The sequence below is a fragment of the Aulonocara stuartgranti genome (assembly GCF_965226115.1).
Source record: "Aulonocara stuartgranti genome assembly, chromosome: 2".
Classification (NCBI taxonomy): domain Eukaryota; kingdom Metazoa; phylum Chordata; class Actinopteri; order Cichliformes; family Cichlidae; genus Aulonocara; species Aulonocara stuartgranti.
In genome coordinates this window covers 21,618,508-21,636,905 of record NC_138940.1, presented here as the reverse complement: position 1 = coordinate 21,636,905, position 18,398 = coordinate 21,618,508, and the positions used below count along the sequence as shown (strand labels likewise).

Here is an 18,398-nt window from a genome sequence, read left to right as displayed (position 1 = left end):
ACCAAAGGTGGGGGAGTGTGTTTCATGGTAAACAGAAAGTGTTGTGATGCCAGAAGCATTTCTACTCTCTCCAGCGGCTGCTCGCCACATCTGGAGTTCCTGAGCATTAAGTGCCGCCCTTTCTATCTGCCCCGTGAGTTCAACTCGGTCATCGCCACGGCGGTCTACATCCCACCCCAAGCGGACACAGGTATGGCTTTGTCCGAATTACATGATGTGCTGAGCTCGCTTCAAAACAAGGACCCGGGCGCAGCCCTCATTGTAGCAGGAGACTTTAACAAAGCAAACCTCAGACAAGTCATGCCAAACTTTTACCAGCATGTCTTGTGTCCAACGAGAGGGGATCGAATTTTGGATCACTGCTACACGCCATACAAGCAGGGCTACAAAGCGGTCTCACACCCGGCTTTTGGGAAGTCTGACCACAACGCCATCTTCCTCATCACCCAGTATAAACAAAGCATACGGAGGGAAGACGTGACCACGAGGGAGGTAAAACGGTGGACTGCCCAATCAGAAGCTACGCTACAGGACGCATTCAACGACGTAGACTGGGACATGTTCAGAGCATGCGCAGTCGACATCAACGAGTTTACGGAAGTAGCAGTATGCTTCGTCAATATGCTAGTGGAGGAGATTATCCCCACTGCGAGAGTCACCACATTCCCAAACCAGAAACCGTGGATGGACAGATCGATCCGCACTGCAGTAAACGCCAGGACCGCCCCCTACAACGCGGGTCTCGCCACTGGCGATATGAGCGCCTACAAAGCGGCCTCATACGGCATGCGGTGAGAGATGCCAAACGCCGGTACCGGGAACGTGTGGAGTCCCACTTCCACCAGGGCGACACACGGAGTATGTGGCACGGACTACGCACCATTACGGACTACAAAGCCAGGGACATTGCGCTGATCAACGCTGACTCTGCATTCACCAACGAGCTGAATCAGTTCTACGCCCGTTTCGAGGTTAGCCAGGCGGCTAATGCTATCTACCGCCTGACTACCGAGGACAGTGACGTCATCAGCGAGAGACCGGTGACCAGCATCGCGGAGCATGACGTCCGAGTGGCTTTGAGGAGAGTGAACACAAGGAAAGCGGCGGGGCCAGACGGCATCACCGGCCGTCTGCTGCGCTGCTGTGCTGACCAGCTAGCAGGTGTGTTCACTTACATCTTCAACGAGTCCCTGGCGAAGTCTGTGGTCCCCACATGCTTCAGAAGATCCACCATCATCCCTGTGCCCAAGAACAGCAAACCCTCATCCCTGAACGATTACCGGCCAGTTGCACTGACCTCGGTAGTAATGAAGGTGTTTGAGAGGCTGCTGAAGAACATCATCTCCTCCTCCATCCCAGACACCACAGATCCGCTGCAGTTCGCCTACAGATCCAACAGATCCACCACTCTCAGCCACGTGGACAAGAAACAGGGTAACTATGTGCGAATGCTGTTTGTTGATTACAGTTCAGCGTTTAACACAATAGTGCCCTGCAGACTGTTCACAAAGCTGAGGGATCTGGGACTTAACAGCCGTCTGTGTGCATGGGTGTTGGACTTCCTCACTGGCAGAACTCAGGTGGTGAGGGTGGGCAGGTGCTTCTCCAACAGCATCACCATCAACACAGGAGCACCTCAGGGATGTGTCCTCTCGCCACTGCTCTACTCCCTCTACACTTCAGACTGTGTGGCCACCCATGGCTCCAACACCATTGTGAAGTTTGCTGACGACACAGTGGTGTTGGGTGCCATCTCCAACAACGATGAGGCGGCCTACATGGATGAAGTGAAGAATCTGGCATCGTGGTGACAGGACAATCACCTCCAGCTGAACGTCAGCAAGACCAAGGAGCTGTTGGTGGACTTCAGAAGGAGTCAGCACAGAGACTACAAGCCCATTATCATCAATGGAGCTCCAGTGGAGAGGGTGCAGTCCTTCAAGTATCTTGGTGTCCACATCTCCTCAGACCTGACATGGGCTGCCCACATTCAGGTCCAGACCAAAAAGGCTAGGCAGCGCCTGTATCACCTACGACAACTGAGGAAGTTCAGGGTCTCTCCAAAGATCCTCAGGATTTTCTATACAGGCGCTGTGGAGAGCATCCTCACACAGAACATGACATCGTGGTTTGGGAACAGCTGTGTGAAGGACTAAAAAGCTCTCCAGAGAGTGGTCCGTACAGCAGAACGCTGCTGCAGGATTGCTCTCCCCCCGCTTCAGGACACCTACACCAGGAGATGCCGGACTAGAGCAGCGCAGATACTGAAGGACCCGTCCCATCCTGGCAACAAACTGTTCCAACTTCTGCAATCTGGTAGAAGGTTCCGCATCTTCCAGGCAAGGACAGAGAGACTCAAGAGGAGCTTCTATCCCCAAGCCATCCGTGCCCTAAACACACAAACCCGCCCTCTCACATCATCTATAATTGACTGAGACAGGACTCTCTTCCAGACACTAAACCAAGGCACAATGTACATTTCAATTCCTTTAATTTTAAATATGTTTATATTGTCTATCCTGTAAAATAGTCAGATGTCTATTCATATTAATGTACAGAATTCACCTGCTTGCTGCTACTACTGCACATTCACCCAATGTATATACTATATATATATTTATATATATATAGTATATATAATTTTTTTTTGCACATGTCAAGGAGCGTGTCAGGCTACATTTCACTGTGTGTTATACTTGTATAACTATGCATGTGACAAATAAAGAACCTTGAACCTTGAACCTTGAACAAGCCAAGGTGTGAAGACGGGTGTAGGTCACAATCAGCCAAGATTTCAGGTGAACTCATTGTGAAACCTAGCCTATCATGTGATTTGTGAGGTCGGTTGGCGCTCATATCAACTGACTTTAGGGATGGGTACCGGTGTCCGGTGCCATGATGGCACCGGTTCTGACATAAACGGTAGTAACCAGACCGAAAAGCAGCGCATATTTCGGTGCTTTATTTCGGTGCTTTTTTTTCCTGAGCTGTGATACACTTTAGATTCTTGCCAATCATTTTACGTTTCCGAGGATAGTAGGCGGGGCCAGGTACGTACGTACGTTCTGTTAAAGCAGAGCTACAGATTAAAAATGCCCAAGGCGAGGCGGTTAAAAGTCTGGCTGTACTTCATAGCAAAAGATGCAAACTCAGCAGCCTGCAACAAGTGCTTTAAGCTGATACTGTGATACTGTCAAAGGAGGTAACACCTCAAATCCGATGAAACACCTGGCGACGCATAGCGTTTTTTTTTAAAAGCCCAGAAATGCGCCGTATTTGATAGCTTGCTGCGAGACCTCACACCAAGCACATCTACTGCGGGTGGGTTGCCTGTTATGCAACATCCCCCAAAAACACTAAGAGGAGAGTCCTGGTCCCTAGCCCTGCCAGTGTAGCAGAAATGATGACGGATGATGATGGCAGCAGCAGCCGTTCTTCTCTGCGTGAGTAGGCTAACCACGTTATTACATTAATGCATGTAAGGTGAACTAGCAAACATCATCATAGCTACATGCTGCTGTCCTCTTGTTTGATGGCAGATACTCCCTTCACCCTGGCCAAAAAGGCTAAAATGACCAAAGAAAAAGTGGAAAACAGTTAAACATGAGAGGTTTAGGACAAAGTTTGTGTTTTTTCCATTGTTTAAGCACTGCTTCCAGCCAAGAGTGATACCATATATGCCCCATAGCTGCAGAAAAGGCTAACATTGTTATATTTTTACAAAAAACAGCTGAACATGAGAGGTTTTTGGACCAATTTTGTGTTCTCCATTCTTTAAGCACCGGTTTGAGCACCGTTTGAGCACCGGCACCGTTTCAAAAGTACCGATTTGGCACCGGTATCGGATAAAACCTAAACGATACCCATCCCTAACTGACTTACAGACTTTTTTAACCTATTAGAACTACAAACTCTGCTTTTGCCTTAGGTACTGTATTTCCATTTATTTTTGCATGTTTCAATAAATCCCAGGACCATTCCTAGAAAAATCTAAAGAATCGAAGGGTGGCTCAAGACTTTAACACATTACTGCATGTGATACAGAAAAAAACTGGCTAAATGAGATCTAACAGCTGAGAAAAAGGATCACCTTTCATGACTCTTCATTTATTTTACAATACATTAAACATAAGGGAATATAATATTTACTTATTTGTATTTAACCATTTTAACAATGGTTAGCATTTTCTCCCAATAAATTGTGTGTTTACCCAGTTGGTACCCAACTGTGTGCACACAGTTACCAGGAAATCTGCATAAATACACACAAGCACACACACACACACATACACACACACACACACACACACACACACACACACACACACACACACACACACACACACACACACACACACAGATCGAGTTGTCATCCTACCTCTGGAGTGTTTGTGCGGGAGGCCTGATTATACTCGCTGTCACTGGAGCTGCTCTCAGACTCGTCGGTGTCAGACTCTGAGCTGCTTTCTGATTCACTGCTGCTCCCTGATGCACCACTAAAAAAGAAAGACAGACAGAATGGGGGGTAGATGGGGTGTGTGTGTGTGTGGGGGATCAACATGTCACAATGGAACAAAACAAAATCAGTTTCACTGGATGCTGAGAAAGCACAGCGACGGACACTGTCACCGCTAATGAGGTTACACCAAAAAGTTTCAGCACAAAGTTTCACACTTTGCGGGATGACACGGATGTCCACTCGCTGCTTTGCTTTTTGCTTTTGTTATGACTGTCAGCACTGCCTGTCAGAAACAAAGGTTTACACTTTCAGAACATTAGATGGTCTTTATCCAGATGATACTTAATCTTCAATCATCCATAAATTTAGGACAGGAAATGATCTTTTTAAAGAATCATGGCTTAAACATCTGCATGTCCTCTTCCTTTCTCTCTAAACAACATGACATCCACTATAAAAGACTTTAAAATTCTGGCATGACCTCTCATTCGCCAGCTCAAGTCAATTATGTCTTTTATTGATTTCAAATGTTGCACAGCCAAGAGGACTCTATCACCAAAGTCACCTCTCTGCTGGCTTGAACTCAAATCTTTTTGTCTGTTTAAATCCAACTTTCAAACTCAGGAAGTAAATTGCCCTTAAGTGGACATGAATTTGAACAAGCACATTAAAAACGTATCAGAAGTGCCCTTCTTATATAAATATACTTTAATTTATGCACGACATGTGTGGGTGCAAACATCCTTTGTTCACTGCTACTGGATGAAGCCCTACAGTGTTTACTGACTCATCCTGCCACTTAGTCTCAATCAGTGTCAGGGCTGTTTAAAGTACCTGCTGGGTCGTGACTTTCACTCTTGCTTGTACTGCTTCTCTGGCTTTAGTGTCAAGACTGTAGCTCTCTATCAGTCTGGTTCGAATGAGATGAGCCAACGTGTTTGTTGCGTTAAAGCGATGAGCGGGGTTCTAGATGACTATTATTTATATTTTGAATATGTGCGATGTTCATGTAAAATAAAGAGGAAGAAAAATGCATTTTACCTCGAAAAGCAAATGGTTTGTTCATTAGTCTAACAGGGGTGTTCTGTTGGATGTTTTTATTTTATTTTATATTATTTATTGGCATTTTGCTTTTTTTGGATAGAGACAGCAAAGAGGGGAGAGAGAGGGGGAAGACATGTAGCAAAGGCCTGTGGGTTAGACCAGCGGTCCCCAAACTTTTTTGCACCACGGACCTGTTTATGCCCGACAATATTTTCACGGACCGGACTTTAAGGTGTCGCGGAAAAATACAACAAAATAAAACTAGTACCGGTACTGAAAAATAGAAGAGTTATTCATAACACACATGAAAAGACCCAGGAAAACCGAGTTAACGATAAAAACGATAACAAAATAACGCTGAAAACCGATAAAAACCCTGAAAACCATACATTTCACACCTGAGCCTCAACTCTCGCGGCCCGGTACCAAACGACTCACGGACCGGTACCGGTCCGATGCCCGGGGGTTGGGGACCGCTGGGTTAGACTATAACCCGGACCGCTGCTCTCTGGCCTCGTGGGATGTGAGCTTAATCAGCACCCAACAACGGTTCTCATTTAAATAAAAGCAGAGGTAGTTGACTTTCCATGTTTCGATTGCCTGGATAGCCATTTAATTCATCAATCAGTGGTATTCTTACCTCAGGTTTGAGAAAAGTTTGACTTTGAGGGTCTTGTCCCAAAATCCCTGATGCTAAAGCAGCGGCCCCCCAACCTTTTTTGCGCCACAGACCGGTTTATGTCCGACAATATTTTCACACACCGACCTTTAAGGTGTTGCGGATAAATACAACAAAATAAAACCAGTACTGGTACCAAAAAAAAGATTTATTCATAACACACGGGAAAAGACCCAGGGAAACCGAGTTAACGATAAAAACCAATAAAACCCATAAAGTTCACACCCGAGCCTCAAGTCTTGTGGCCCAAACGACCACGGTCCGTGCCGTGGGGCTTGGGGACATCTACTCCAAATGATGGCTATGATAACTTACCAGCAGTTTTGGCGGGAAATTTGAATGATTTACATTTTATCCCTTTTTCCAGTTTATATTTGCCTTTGTGTGTGTATGTATGCAACATTCAAATAATCTGCAATATCGTTACATTATCAGTGTTTTATTACAAATTCTGGGCTTGCCTCCATTTTTAAAATGAATAAATAAATCTCCGTGTCACCACAACCCCTACCCAAGTACAACGTATGACAATTTAATTTCATCGCTTTATACTCAAAATGAAGAAAAAGACACAAAAGAAGGTGTAAATATCAACACCTTCTTTTGTGTCCAGATCGCCCAATCTATCTTCCTCAGCCTCCTATTGGAATCCCGGACGAGCCCCCAATTGTAAATATCAACACTTCACCGAGTTCTTTGGATTTCTCAGAGGCATCCGATGGAAGACAAAACACTGCTCAGTAGACCATTTAACACTTTATTACTTCTAAAAGGGAGATGCGTCCTGCATGACACGCTGCCGTGGATCTCAAAATGGTGGTGTGCCCCTAACAGTTTTATTATAGAAGTTCTCTCATTCTAGTCTAAACAACACTGTCTCAGTAACTTTCCACTAGAGATGATCCCATTCATTCAATGGTCATTCAGTTTTTAACCAATGTGTTTCATTCTTTAATCAAGGGTGTCAAATTAAATCACACTAAGAGCCACAGAAGGAAATAAGAATCACATAAAGAGACATACATATACAGATTATTGACACACTTTAATTTAATTGAACATATATGTCCAATATAGCTACTTTTACATACAATTTATTGTCCTCAGCGTCTCCATAGGGAATTCACAGCTACCTGGTTCAAACACCTGATGTCAGCTAATGATCGTATGTGGCATTTAATAAAAACTCATATATCCTGATGGAACTGGGGAGAAATGAGTGTGAGGTAAAGTAGTTTTTGTGTAAGACAGAATCTTTTCTCAGGCTCCGTCGTTATTGGTGGATTAATAGATGGTGTCGTTGAACGTTCTTTCTCCCTGCTATCCCTGTTTAGCCCAAACATGGGAACAAAACACAAATCTTCACAACTTTCAAGACCAAACTATTTGTCCACCTCTCATTTGTGTCATCAGGGAGGAGTTAACAAGACCTGGATGAACTATGATCTCAGCCTATCATCAGAGTAACTGGAAAACTGAGCTCAGGAAGCGGCTCTGAGATCCTTCAGGACGTTTAAACTAATCCCTGTTTTCTCTTCACTTCAAAAACATTTCACACACTTTTTTGAACAAAAGATAATAATCAGAGGAGTCGACTGCTTTATGACTGATTTGCTAAAAAATTACGCACCTATCAGTGGGTAAAAAAAAGCCTAGCTACTAATCAATGCATAAACACAGCATTTTGAACCTGTCTCATCTTCTCTGGTGCTTCGGCTGGCCTTGTGTTCATCCATCCTTCCACAGAGCTTTAAATGGCCTCCTGGAGGCAACACGCCCGCTCGTCCCAACTTAAGAATACACACAAATACACTCGTGCGCGCACACAGTTTTTTTGCAATTATGTGTAGTTCCCTTTGTGTATGTGAGAGTGTGCACGTAATTTCAGTTCAAGGCTGCCATCACAGCAGGCACCAATCTGTGTGAGCAGTCAAGCAGCAAATCCATCAACTGTTCCTCGGGCAACACACACACACACACAGTGACAGAGACTGTATGAATGCAGTCTCTGTCCTGTTTTTCTTCTATCATTACTCATCTATTCTCTGTCTTCCCTCTCTTTCAGTTTCAATTAAATTAAATTAATAAATAGCAAACCGGTTGAAACAATATTGGCAAAGCACTGTGTTAAACCCTCGTATACATGTTTGTGTGCGCCCCTATGCATACCCTACATCGTGCAGTCTCTGCCAGTTGTGTGTTTGGAAGACATACGAAGGCACCCTCGGAAAGTATTTTTAAGAAACGCAGGAAAGCTTCATGTATGTGTGTTGGTTTTCTTTGCCTGGCTGGTGAATCAGCATCACAGTAACACAGGAAATGAGTCAGTGATATGATTCCCAATTATTTCTCTCTCTCTTTTTTTCCTGTAACAGGGGACTTTGATTTTCTTCATGTGCTGTGATGGTTATGTATATACTGCTTAATGTCAGTGCTGCTTAAATGTCATTAGGTAACCTTTCCTATGCCTGGGGGAAATTTATTGATGAGGCCAAATGCATCCAGATGAGAAGCGGATGTATTAATTCATCTTCTGTTAACCCCTGGGAGGCGCCATGATACACTACAAACAAACTGACATGCTGACGCCCTAAAGCTGATATAGTGAATATATGTCATCTGAACACATCGAGCAGAACGAGGGAAACTTCATTCAAGAATTCTGAGTCATAGTTCTGATTATTTAACAGATTTAAGTAAAATATTAATGCGACTTTTATTTTTTTATTTTTACTTGATTCTTGAGGAAGGCAGGACAAAGACGATATCCAGTTCATGACAACAATGAGAAGGGCTACTCAACATGATAACTGAGTCAGCGCTGGCTGATCGGTGTCTCGGCACAGGCGAGTGGACCGGATTGAGTCTGCTAGGCCTTACCCGCTACTTTGATATACAGCGCCCCCTCGTTTATCGCGAGAGTTATGTTCTAAAAATAATCCACGGTAGGTGAAATCAGTAGTCAGCTTTATTTTTTACAATGATTATAATTATATTAATGTTTCCAGACTACAGTTGTAGTGCTTTTCCCCACTAATTTATTTTTCATATTTGCAGTACCTATGAAAAATAACTTCTGTTTCTAGTTTCTTAATACTGCTTTTTACTGTTCACTGTCAATCTGATTAAAACAAATAATGGATTATATCCTCAGACAATGATCTTTTAAACACTTGTTGCTCCTTCAGTTCTCTTTAGTCAGAATCTGAGATGTTATACAGCTTGGCCCAATATCACTGTTTAAAGTCTAGTATGTGTTTATGTTGGAGTGGTGAGTGTTGTGTCCGTCAGATACCTGATAAGGAAATGGGAGGCAATGTGACGAATGTTGTGAACATTAACTGAGAAACTGCATTTCTGGATTGTTTCAGCATGAAACTGAAAACAAGGACTGTCAGGTTTTTTAGTGACGATCCTGCTTATGCTCAGATTAATGAAGAAATGAGTTGAGATGCCAGACAGATGGTAACAGCAGACATAACCTGGACTTCAGTCTAAGCCGACGTTTTTATGTCCCTTACTGCCTTTAAAGATCTTTTGATGTGTAACCAAAGAGAACCAAGTGTGTTTGAGTCAGCAGCAGATCTCTCTTGCAGAGGAGGCTCATTAATATTATTGATTCAAGTCCAAAAGACCCAGACTGTGGCGCGACTACAGTATGCCACTCTTTCTTTTCCATCTAACAAATGAATAACTTTTGGACAAATGAGGCTTAAATCAGTGCTACAAGAGGACGTTACCTGATGCATCTCTTCAAGAGAATTATTAAGTAGTTATCATTTAGTTTACATAAAGGTCCAAAAGCAAACTGATTGTCCACTACTGTGCAAAAAGATCTGGCAAAGTTCAAAGTTCACCCCCAAATATCCCAAAATATGACACTGGACTTGACGTGACCCTGATGGCAGGCAGAAGTCTTTTGGTCAGCAGTTTTTTCTTAAGCCGGATTACAATCTGCTTCTGTTGTTGCTCCAGGAAAAACTGGAGCTTGCTTTCATATAAAGCACCGTCTTATTTAATGAGTGTCTACTTTCTAACTCTCCTCGGTGGGCAGCTAGCCCACAGTGCCGATAAGACATCTGGCAAGAAATCAAGGTGAGAACAAACATCAGCTGAGCATCTGCTGCATCGAAGTAGGCTGCACTTGTTTGTCATTAGTGCTGGAAAGACTTGTACGAGTGCCGGGCTCCCTCTGCAGAACTGTTTAAGTGGACCTGGGTGATGTTAGTTTTTTAAATTATTCATTGTGTTGCTATCAGACGTTTGCAACATAAAATGTCTTTTTTCACACCACAATAGAAACATTATGGGCAAACGGTGCAAAGGGCATTTAATGCATCCGATGGGAGGCTTTTTTGTTTCAGCTCGTCATTCGTCAAAAGACAAAAACTGCCCGACACGAGTTTACGTTTCCCGCTCTGATGTGTTTCGTTTTTGTTTAAAGAGCGCCGAGTGAAGTTAAAGGAGGAGGGTGAGCGTCTTTTACTCTCAATGGGATTTTCAGTTGAGTGCTCTCTAGCCTATTTTATTCTGGCAACATAAACAGTATGTGTTGAAGGAAGGAGATGAAAGGAGATGAGTATGCGTGTGAAAGCATTACATCTGGCTTGCTTTCCTCCTCTTTCCTCAGGAATCAGCCATCAAGCCGTCAGAAATAAATTAATGCCGCCGTTGTTGCCAAATTAAAATGCGGCGCCAGCTGGTGCAGACTGACGGAGCAGCTTTTAAGTGGACGTCTCGTGTACATGCCTCAGATGTTTAGCTCAAGTTAAGACATACAAACTTCATCTAGGAGTGCATTAGTGTGTCTGAGCCGATGACTTGATGGACACTGAGTTACTAGTTTTTCCAAACACATTCCCCTTGTTGTCAGTTAGAAACGGTGAAACATATGTCACTTATCTCTGAGTGAGCTTGAGATATTAGCTCTTATTTCATTATTAAATCCCTATTGTTGATATCCTGTCTCCCATAATATCTTATATTACCTCGTTCATGTATTTATAATCACTCAGCTCAGTCTGTGTTATAAGGCTGTATATAAAGGAAGTGACAGGACATATGTTTCCTGTATACAAACTACCCGAAAGACAATTTCCTCTTCAGTGCTTCCAATTAGTGTTTCTGTCCTTGTTTATGTCGTAAGCATCAAACCTGTTTGCTTATTTAGGACAAAGAGGCTTCGCTCTGGGTTTTTTCCTGTGTATTCCTGTGTCAACGTTGCATAAGTAACACAGATAAGACTTACAAAATAGCCTTTGTCAGATCTTCAGGCTCCAGCAGAAGCTTCGGTGTCTGTTTATTTGTGTGATAAAATCACAGGCACAACAGGGGAAATGAAAGCCTTACAGCCTTGACAAAGTGATCCGTTGGTTTGATATGTCCAGTGGGCCTCACAAGATCCACACGACACCCACATATTTAAAGGCTGCAGCCTTTTAAATAGTGACTCAACAAAGTATTCGTGGTTGGAACTATCAACAGGGTCAAGGGGGAGAGCTCGGTAGAAGTAATTCCTGGTTTTTGGAGGTTTTGTTTTCTTCATCATACCAGTGAGACGTGTGGAAAATGTGTGTGTGGGTCACAGTCCTGTGCTACAGCAAGCTGCAACGCTGCACATAATGCTGGTCCTTCAGCAGAGTCGGGAGGTAACAAAGTAACTGTACTGAAGTAGAGCTTTCAGTTCTGTACTTTACCTGAGTAGTTTTTTTACTTTTACTCCCTGAATGTTCAAACAAATGTCTGTACTTTGTACTCCTTACATTTTCAAAACAGGCTCGTTACTTTTGGTTTAACGCTTTGAGGGTTTTTTATTTCACATCACGGCGGGTTTCAAACATCAAAGTGATTTGAGCCCAAACTGAAACACATGAAATGCATTTATTACCAGGAGATGTGGCACAAAAAGACATGAAAGATGCAAAAAACGAACAAACCCCAAAACCCTGTGTGGCATAGTTGAAGGGGTTAAATTGGGTGTTTTTATTTATTAATTTCTTGGCACAACACCCGAAAAACTGCAGGTGTCTGTAAGTTGCGGTACTTCAGCCTCTATCCATACAGAAGACGAGCGAGCAGAAAGGGAGTTACATTTTTTTAAGTGTCAGGTGATTTCAAATGTAACCTTTCTATCAGTTCAACAAACAACTGAAGGTCCAGCTGCTGTATTTCACAGAAAAGGAAGAGAGCTGACTTCACTCAGAGATGGAGAAAGATAAGAAAGGCAGGAGAGGAAGAACAGAGGGTAGATTTAATAGTAAGGACGCTGTTTGATGAACTGGAAATGTAAAGTACATGTGGCATTATGGGTTTTTTTCATATTGTGAAATGTGCTACAAACCAAACTGAGGTTGTTATTTAAGGTTGCATGAAAATCCTCTGCAGTTCAGTGCAGGACAAACAGGTTAGTTTGCTGCACTGTGATGGATTTAAAGTAAAGAACAGTGTGACTGGTGCACAGCGGCCGTGGTTTCATGGGCAGAGTTTGGTTACATCGAGGGGAGCAGAGATTCATATGATTTTAAGCTGAGGATGCTGAGATCCACTGACCGAATTCTACCTTCATACCAACTTCATACTGTCTAATACAAAGCCAGCATAGACCGTGTAGTGTCAGTGTCGAGGATGAAAATCAGCTCATGAAACTTCTGTTAAAATCAGGTAAATCCACAAAGAGCAGTAAACCTCAGAGCAGCAGCAGGTCAGCTGATCACAGCCTGAGCTATAAAAATCTGCTGGAGCTCTGAACAGAAATGATCATGAGCTGTGATTCTTTCCCACACAATGAGCCACTACTACTGATTTCTAGGATTCCTCCACCTGCTGAATCTACTTGAACCTCTTCCCTACACATGTTTTCTATTTCGAGGCAAAGTCACCCTCAGAAAATAAACATGTTTTTTTCCTTCTTTTTCTCTTTCCTGATTCCAGCTGAGTAACTTTATTATTCCCATCTACTAATTTTATTTTATTGTTAAATGAATGCAGCACAAGGTTCAGCCTACTTTGCATAAAAATAGGTGATAGAAAATCAGCTACTTTTACTTTTTTACTCTGAGTACATTTCAGAGCCGGTACTTTTTCACTTTTACTGGAGTAAAGAAGTTGAATGAGTACTTCAACTTTTACTGGAGTATTTTTAACACTAGTATCTGTATTTCTACTCAAGTACAGAATATCTGTCTTTTAGTGTCATGATGCCTCATTGTTTGTGGGTCCAGCTTGACCACAAAAACACAGCAGTGGTTACAGAGTGTGTTTACACAGCCACACACATCTGGTAGTCTGAGTGCATGAGGAGGTGTGTACACTGTGAAAGGGCCTTTTTAAAAAACTTAAGTCATTGTCTCCTCCTAAACTTGAACTATACTGTTTTTTAGCTAAATCTGACTAGACATGTATGATTGTTATTATAGTTCAACCTCAGGTTTTGTTTAATTGCTTTATGACTCATCATGATTTGAAGCAGCCCCTTTCAAAAACAAGCTTAAGATTACTTTTGCATTCAGGTTGATTTGTGCTTAAATTAAGAATACTTTAGTTAAAATAGTGACATGTTCTCACTCCCAAAGCGTAACATTTTACACCAGGTGACAAAACGTCAGTATATTACGCTTCCGGGCACCCAGCACGTCCCTATATTACCAGATCGGAAAATGAGGAAACATGAGTTTGGAATAAATCTACACATGTACGTTCGTTTTACTTAATTTGCTTTGGAAAACACTATCTAACGTCATTAGAGTGCTGGTTAAGGTTAGGGATAAGGTTACAGGGTTAGGGATACATGGCTGGAACGTGTATGACCGCAGGAGCATCATTTTTGCTGGATTTCATCCACAACCCAGCACGTAGCATATGAATGCTGAAGGTCACCTTTCGCGTTCCTCAGGAACGCCTCCGGACGTGACAAATCGTCACTATATTGTTGTGAGAACAGGCTGAAAGTCTATATCTATATCAAACTCTGCACGCTGTCTGTAATGCCCCTCCCTGACCCTGGTTCAGCTGAAATTTTCTTCCTGACAAAAAGGGAGTTCTTCCTTCCCACTATCACTAATTCCTGGGGTTTTCTCTATTATTGTATCAATATAAAGCAGCTGGAGGCAACTGTTGTTTGATTCTGTGCTTTAACTGAATAGATGTGCGGTCCTATGGAAAACAAAGTCGACCCTTACAGCTTCCATAGAAGTTAAGACTAGGGATGGGTATCGTTTAGGTTTTATCCGATACCGGTGCCAAACCGGTACTTTTGAAATGGTGCCGGTGCTTAAACGGTGCTCGAACCGGTGCTTAAAGAATGGAGAACACAAAATTGGTCCAAAAACCTCTCATGTTCAGCTGTTTTTTTGTAAAAGGATAACAATGTTAGCCTTTTCTGCAGCTATGGGGCATATATGGTATCACTCTTGGCTGGAAGCAGTGCTTAAACAATGGAAAAAACACAAACTTTGTCCAAAAACCTCTCATGTTTAACTGTTTTCCACTTTTTCTTTGGTCATTTTAGCCTTTTTAGCCAGGGTGAAGGGAGTATCTGCCATCAAACAAGAAGACAGCCGCATGTAGCTATGATGATGTTTGCTAGTTCACCTTACATGCATTAATGTAATAACGTGGTTAGCCTACTCAACGTAAATTACACACGAACAACATTAAGCTACTCACGCAGAGAAGAACGGCTGCTGCCATCATCATCCTCATCATTTCTGCTACACTGGCAGGGCTAGGGGCCAGGACTCTCCTCTTTGGGTTTTTGGGGGATGTTGCTCCCGGTCCGATAACAGGCAACCCACCCGCAGTAGATGTGCTCGGTGTGAGGTCTCGCAGCAAGCTATCAAATACGGCGCATTTCTCGGCTTTTAAAAAAAACGCTATGCGTCGCCAGGTGTTTCATTGGATTCGAGGTGTTACCTCTTTTGACAGTATCACAGTATCAGCTTAAAGCACTTGTTGCTGCTGAGTTTGCATCTTTTGCTGTGAAGTACAGCCAGACTTTTGACCGCTTTGCCTTGGGCATTTTTAATCTGTAGCTCTGCTCTAAAAGAACGTACGTACCTGGACCCGCCTACTATCCTCGGAAACATAAAATGATTGGCTAGAATCTAAAGTGTATCACAGCTCAGGAAAAAAAAAGCAACAAAATAAAGCACCGAAATGTGCGCTGTTTTTCGGTCTGGTTACTACCGTTTATGTCGGAACCGGTGCCATCATGGCACCAGATACCGGTACCCATCCCTAGTTAAGACGGTAACAAGGTAATACCTTTGGAAACAGTAAAGGTGCACTTAGTTTTTCACATGACTGCACAAAGCCCTGTAAAAACTATAGTTAATCCTGTATATGGTTAAGTTATACTTTCATCGTATATAGTGATATTTACATCAGATTTTCAGAAAGGTTTTGTTTTCTGGTCTTTCTCCAGGGTCCCATCAGCTTTACACTGTACTGTTCACTCTGGACTTGGTCACCATTAATTAACCAGCAGGTATTAAACGCAAGGAGGACAATCAAGAGACAATAGACAGCTGCTGATATTGTTTTTTCATGTTCCATTTGCCTTTGCTGTTAAACTGAATTGATCAGGCTCTTTAGACAAGAGAGCGCATGGCTTTGAGCCAGACAGGCCACCGCTCAGATAAACTGCTGCCAGCGGAGACACGACGCAACAGAGGCTGCAGGAAAAGTGATCATGCTGAACAGGTAACTACAGGTTCTTCAAATAACCGGAGAAGGGAGTGAAAATATGCACAATTACAACAGCATTATGGGACTGTGAAGTGAAGATGTGGAGGCCATCTGGGCTCAGTTCATCTGTCATCTTATCATCTGCCTTCAGCTCGCTGGTTCTGCCCTTCACTTGGCAGAGCTTCCTGCCGCACAGCTGGCTTTATAATCTCTCTCCATCTCCCTCTCAATCACGCATGTGTGCACGCTCCAGCATGTGTGCTTGTTTACCTAACGCATGTCTTTGTAGGATAGAAAGTGAAAATTTGACATGATTTATGAAATTGTTGCTGTTACTTTGTTGTGGGACACCAGTGTACACATCTATCAATAATTACTGGAAATACAAATTCCTTGTTGGTAAGAAGATTATTAGTCGGGTGAGTAAATCAATAAATTCTAACAATATAACTCAACCAAAGAAAATCAGATACAGCATTTATTAAGCATTTACTAAGCACGGCTGCATGAAAACTAAAATCTGCAGAAGAAAACCTTTTGTTTTCACCTTCACGTTGCTTCTCTCGGCCTCCAGGATTCAGCGATACGTGCATGTGCATCTGTGTATTTGTGGCTTGTGTGAGAGTGTGTTTGCCCCGGGCGCTACTGTGGGGAAGGCTATAATAGGTTTCCATTTCTACATATGTAGCATAATGTTCCCTGGCAGCAGCAGGGGTGACACTGTTTGAAAAGGTGTTTTTACATTTGAACTTGCGCCAAGCTGCATGATACTGCTTAACCTGTCTGTTTAACTTGCCAACATGATTGCATTATTTATCACCAACGTCAGTGCGTTCACGTCTGGTTACATTACAACAGAAATGAAACACGACTACTTAAAGTACAGTTAAGGTAATCACGTAGATATCTTAGTTCAACAGGTGTGTCTAACAAAGTGGCTGGTGAGTGTATAACCTGTCACATCAGTCGAGGTATTTCTTTACTCCCACTAACTTCAGTCACTAGTCTTAACTTTGAGATGATCTATTTCAGCACACAAATTAATATATGAGCATGTGACTCTGCAAGTGGTTTTACAGCCTTTTTAATAACCTCTTCTGTGTGTTTCATTTGATATATCACAATAAGCACTAAGTCTTTCTTTTAAACTCAGCTAATGCTGCTTTATGTAAATTTTTTAAAGTAATGTTTCACTGAAAGTGCCACGGTTAATTGGCCCTGTAGCTGAACGTCTTATTATGTTAAATACTCCTAAATTCCCTTCCTTCCCTCCCCATCTCTGGCTGCCTCTGCCTCAATTTTATCCCACAACTTAGACATTCACATTATTCACACTCTCATTACACATACATATAGGATCTTGGGGGTGGGCACAATCACGGAGTCCGAATTACCATCAGGGTGTATACCTCACCCCTGACGTCGTTGCCCACCTCTCAATTTTAAATACACTTAGTCATTGAGGGCTAGCAGGAGGGACTATGCGCTTACCTGCTGCTCCTTGGCAGGTAGCTCCATGCCCTCCTGGGTTTTAATTGCACCTTAGAACACATATGCATCAACACTACAATGAGCGGGTGGAGGGAGGTTTGGAGTCTTCTCCCACCCCCATTCTCTGCGGCCTGCTGGAGCGGGAGGGCTAGTAGGAGGAGTTGGCCGTCCGACTGCGGTCTGGGGTGTGGGGCCTCCCTGCTGCTGCGGAGTCGGGGTGGTCTGCCTCTCCCCACCGCAGGGAAAAGGGTAACACCACCTGGGTCTGGGTGCAATTCCCCCCTCCAGGGGCAAGGGTACCTAGACCCGGTTTGTAGAGTACGCTTGGGGAGTGTGATTGTGTGTACAGCGTCTCTTTATGTCTGTCTCCACGTTGGTTGAGTGTGGAGTAAGTGCATATGAGAGCATGAGGGTGGGAATGGATGTTTGTGTCTGTGTGTGCCTGTATGTCTGTGTCTATATGTCAGGTTGGGTATCAGACGCCACCTCTCTGGGGACACCTCAGGCCCTCCAAGGTTTGGAGGCCTATCTCCACCCACCACCACTTCCCCTGCCGGTGGCGGACTCCCTCAGGTGTCGGTGTGTTGGTGGTTCTTTGTGTCTGGGGGTGGGCGTCCGGGTACACACCGGCTCACTCCTTGGCGGCCGCTTGTCGGGGCCTGGGGCCTGGGGCCTGGGGCTCGCTCGGGCCCCTTTGGAGGTGGGGTGCCCCCGGCCTCTCGGCCTGGGGCTCGGTCACTCAGGCACAGCTGGGGGCCGGCGGAGCTCACGGGCGCGTCACTGCAACTCCCCCTGACTTCTGCTCCGCGGCTGCTGGGCGAGCCCTCATCTGGGACTCTCCTCAGCTCTTACTGGGACAGTGGCGCGGCTGCCCCTCTGTTGGTCTTCCATGGTCTCTTGTGTTCTGGGGGCCTCTGGATGTCTGGAGTTTTGATCTCCTCCATACCCGCTTCACACCCTGGAGGACGGGGCTGTGGCCCCCCCACACTCCCTAGCAGATCATTACATGGAGAAACCTTTGGAATGCAAGCATGCTGATCC

At 43.8% G+C, this 18,398-nt stretch overlaps 1 protein-coding gene across 6 annotated transcripts in view; it reads right to left on the bottom strand.

Annotated features, from left to right (window-relative positions):
• The window catches only part of aff2 (AF4/FMR2 family, member 2), a 214,166-nt gene that overhangs the window by 48,573 nt on the left and 147,195 nt on the right, over positions 1 to 18,398 (bottom strand). For all 6 annotated transcript variants that reach the window (XM_082503774.1, XM_082503775.1, XM_082503776.1 and 3 more), the window contains one exon: positions 4,379 to 4,496. In XM_082503774.1, coding sequence (XP_082359900.1) covers positions 4,379 to 4,496 — 118 coding nt within the window. The remainder of the gene's footprint in view (positions 1 to 4,378; positions 4,497 to 18,398) is intronic.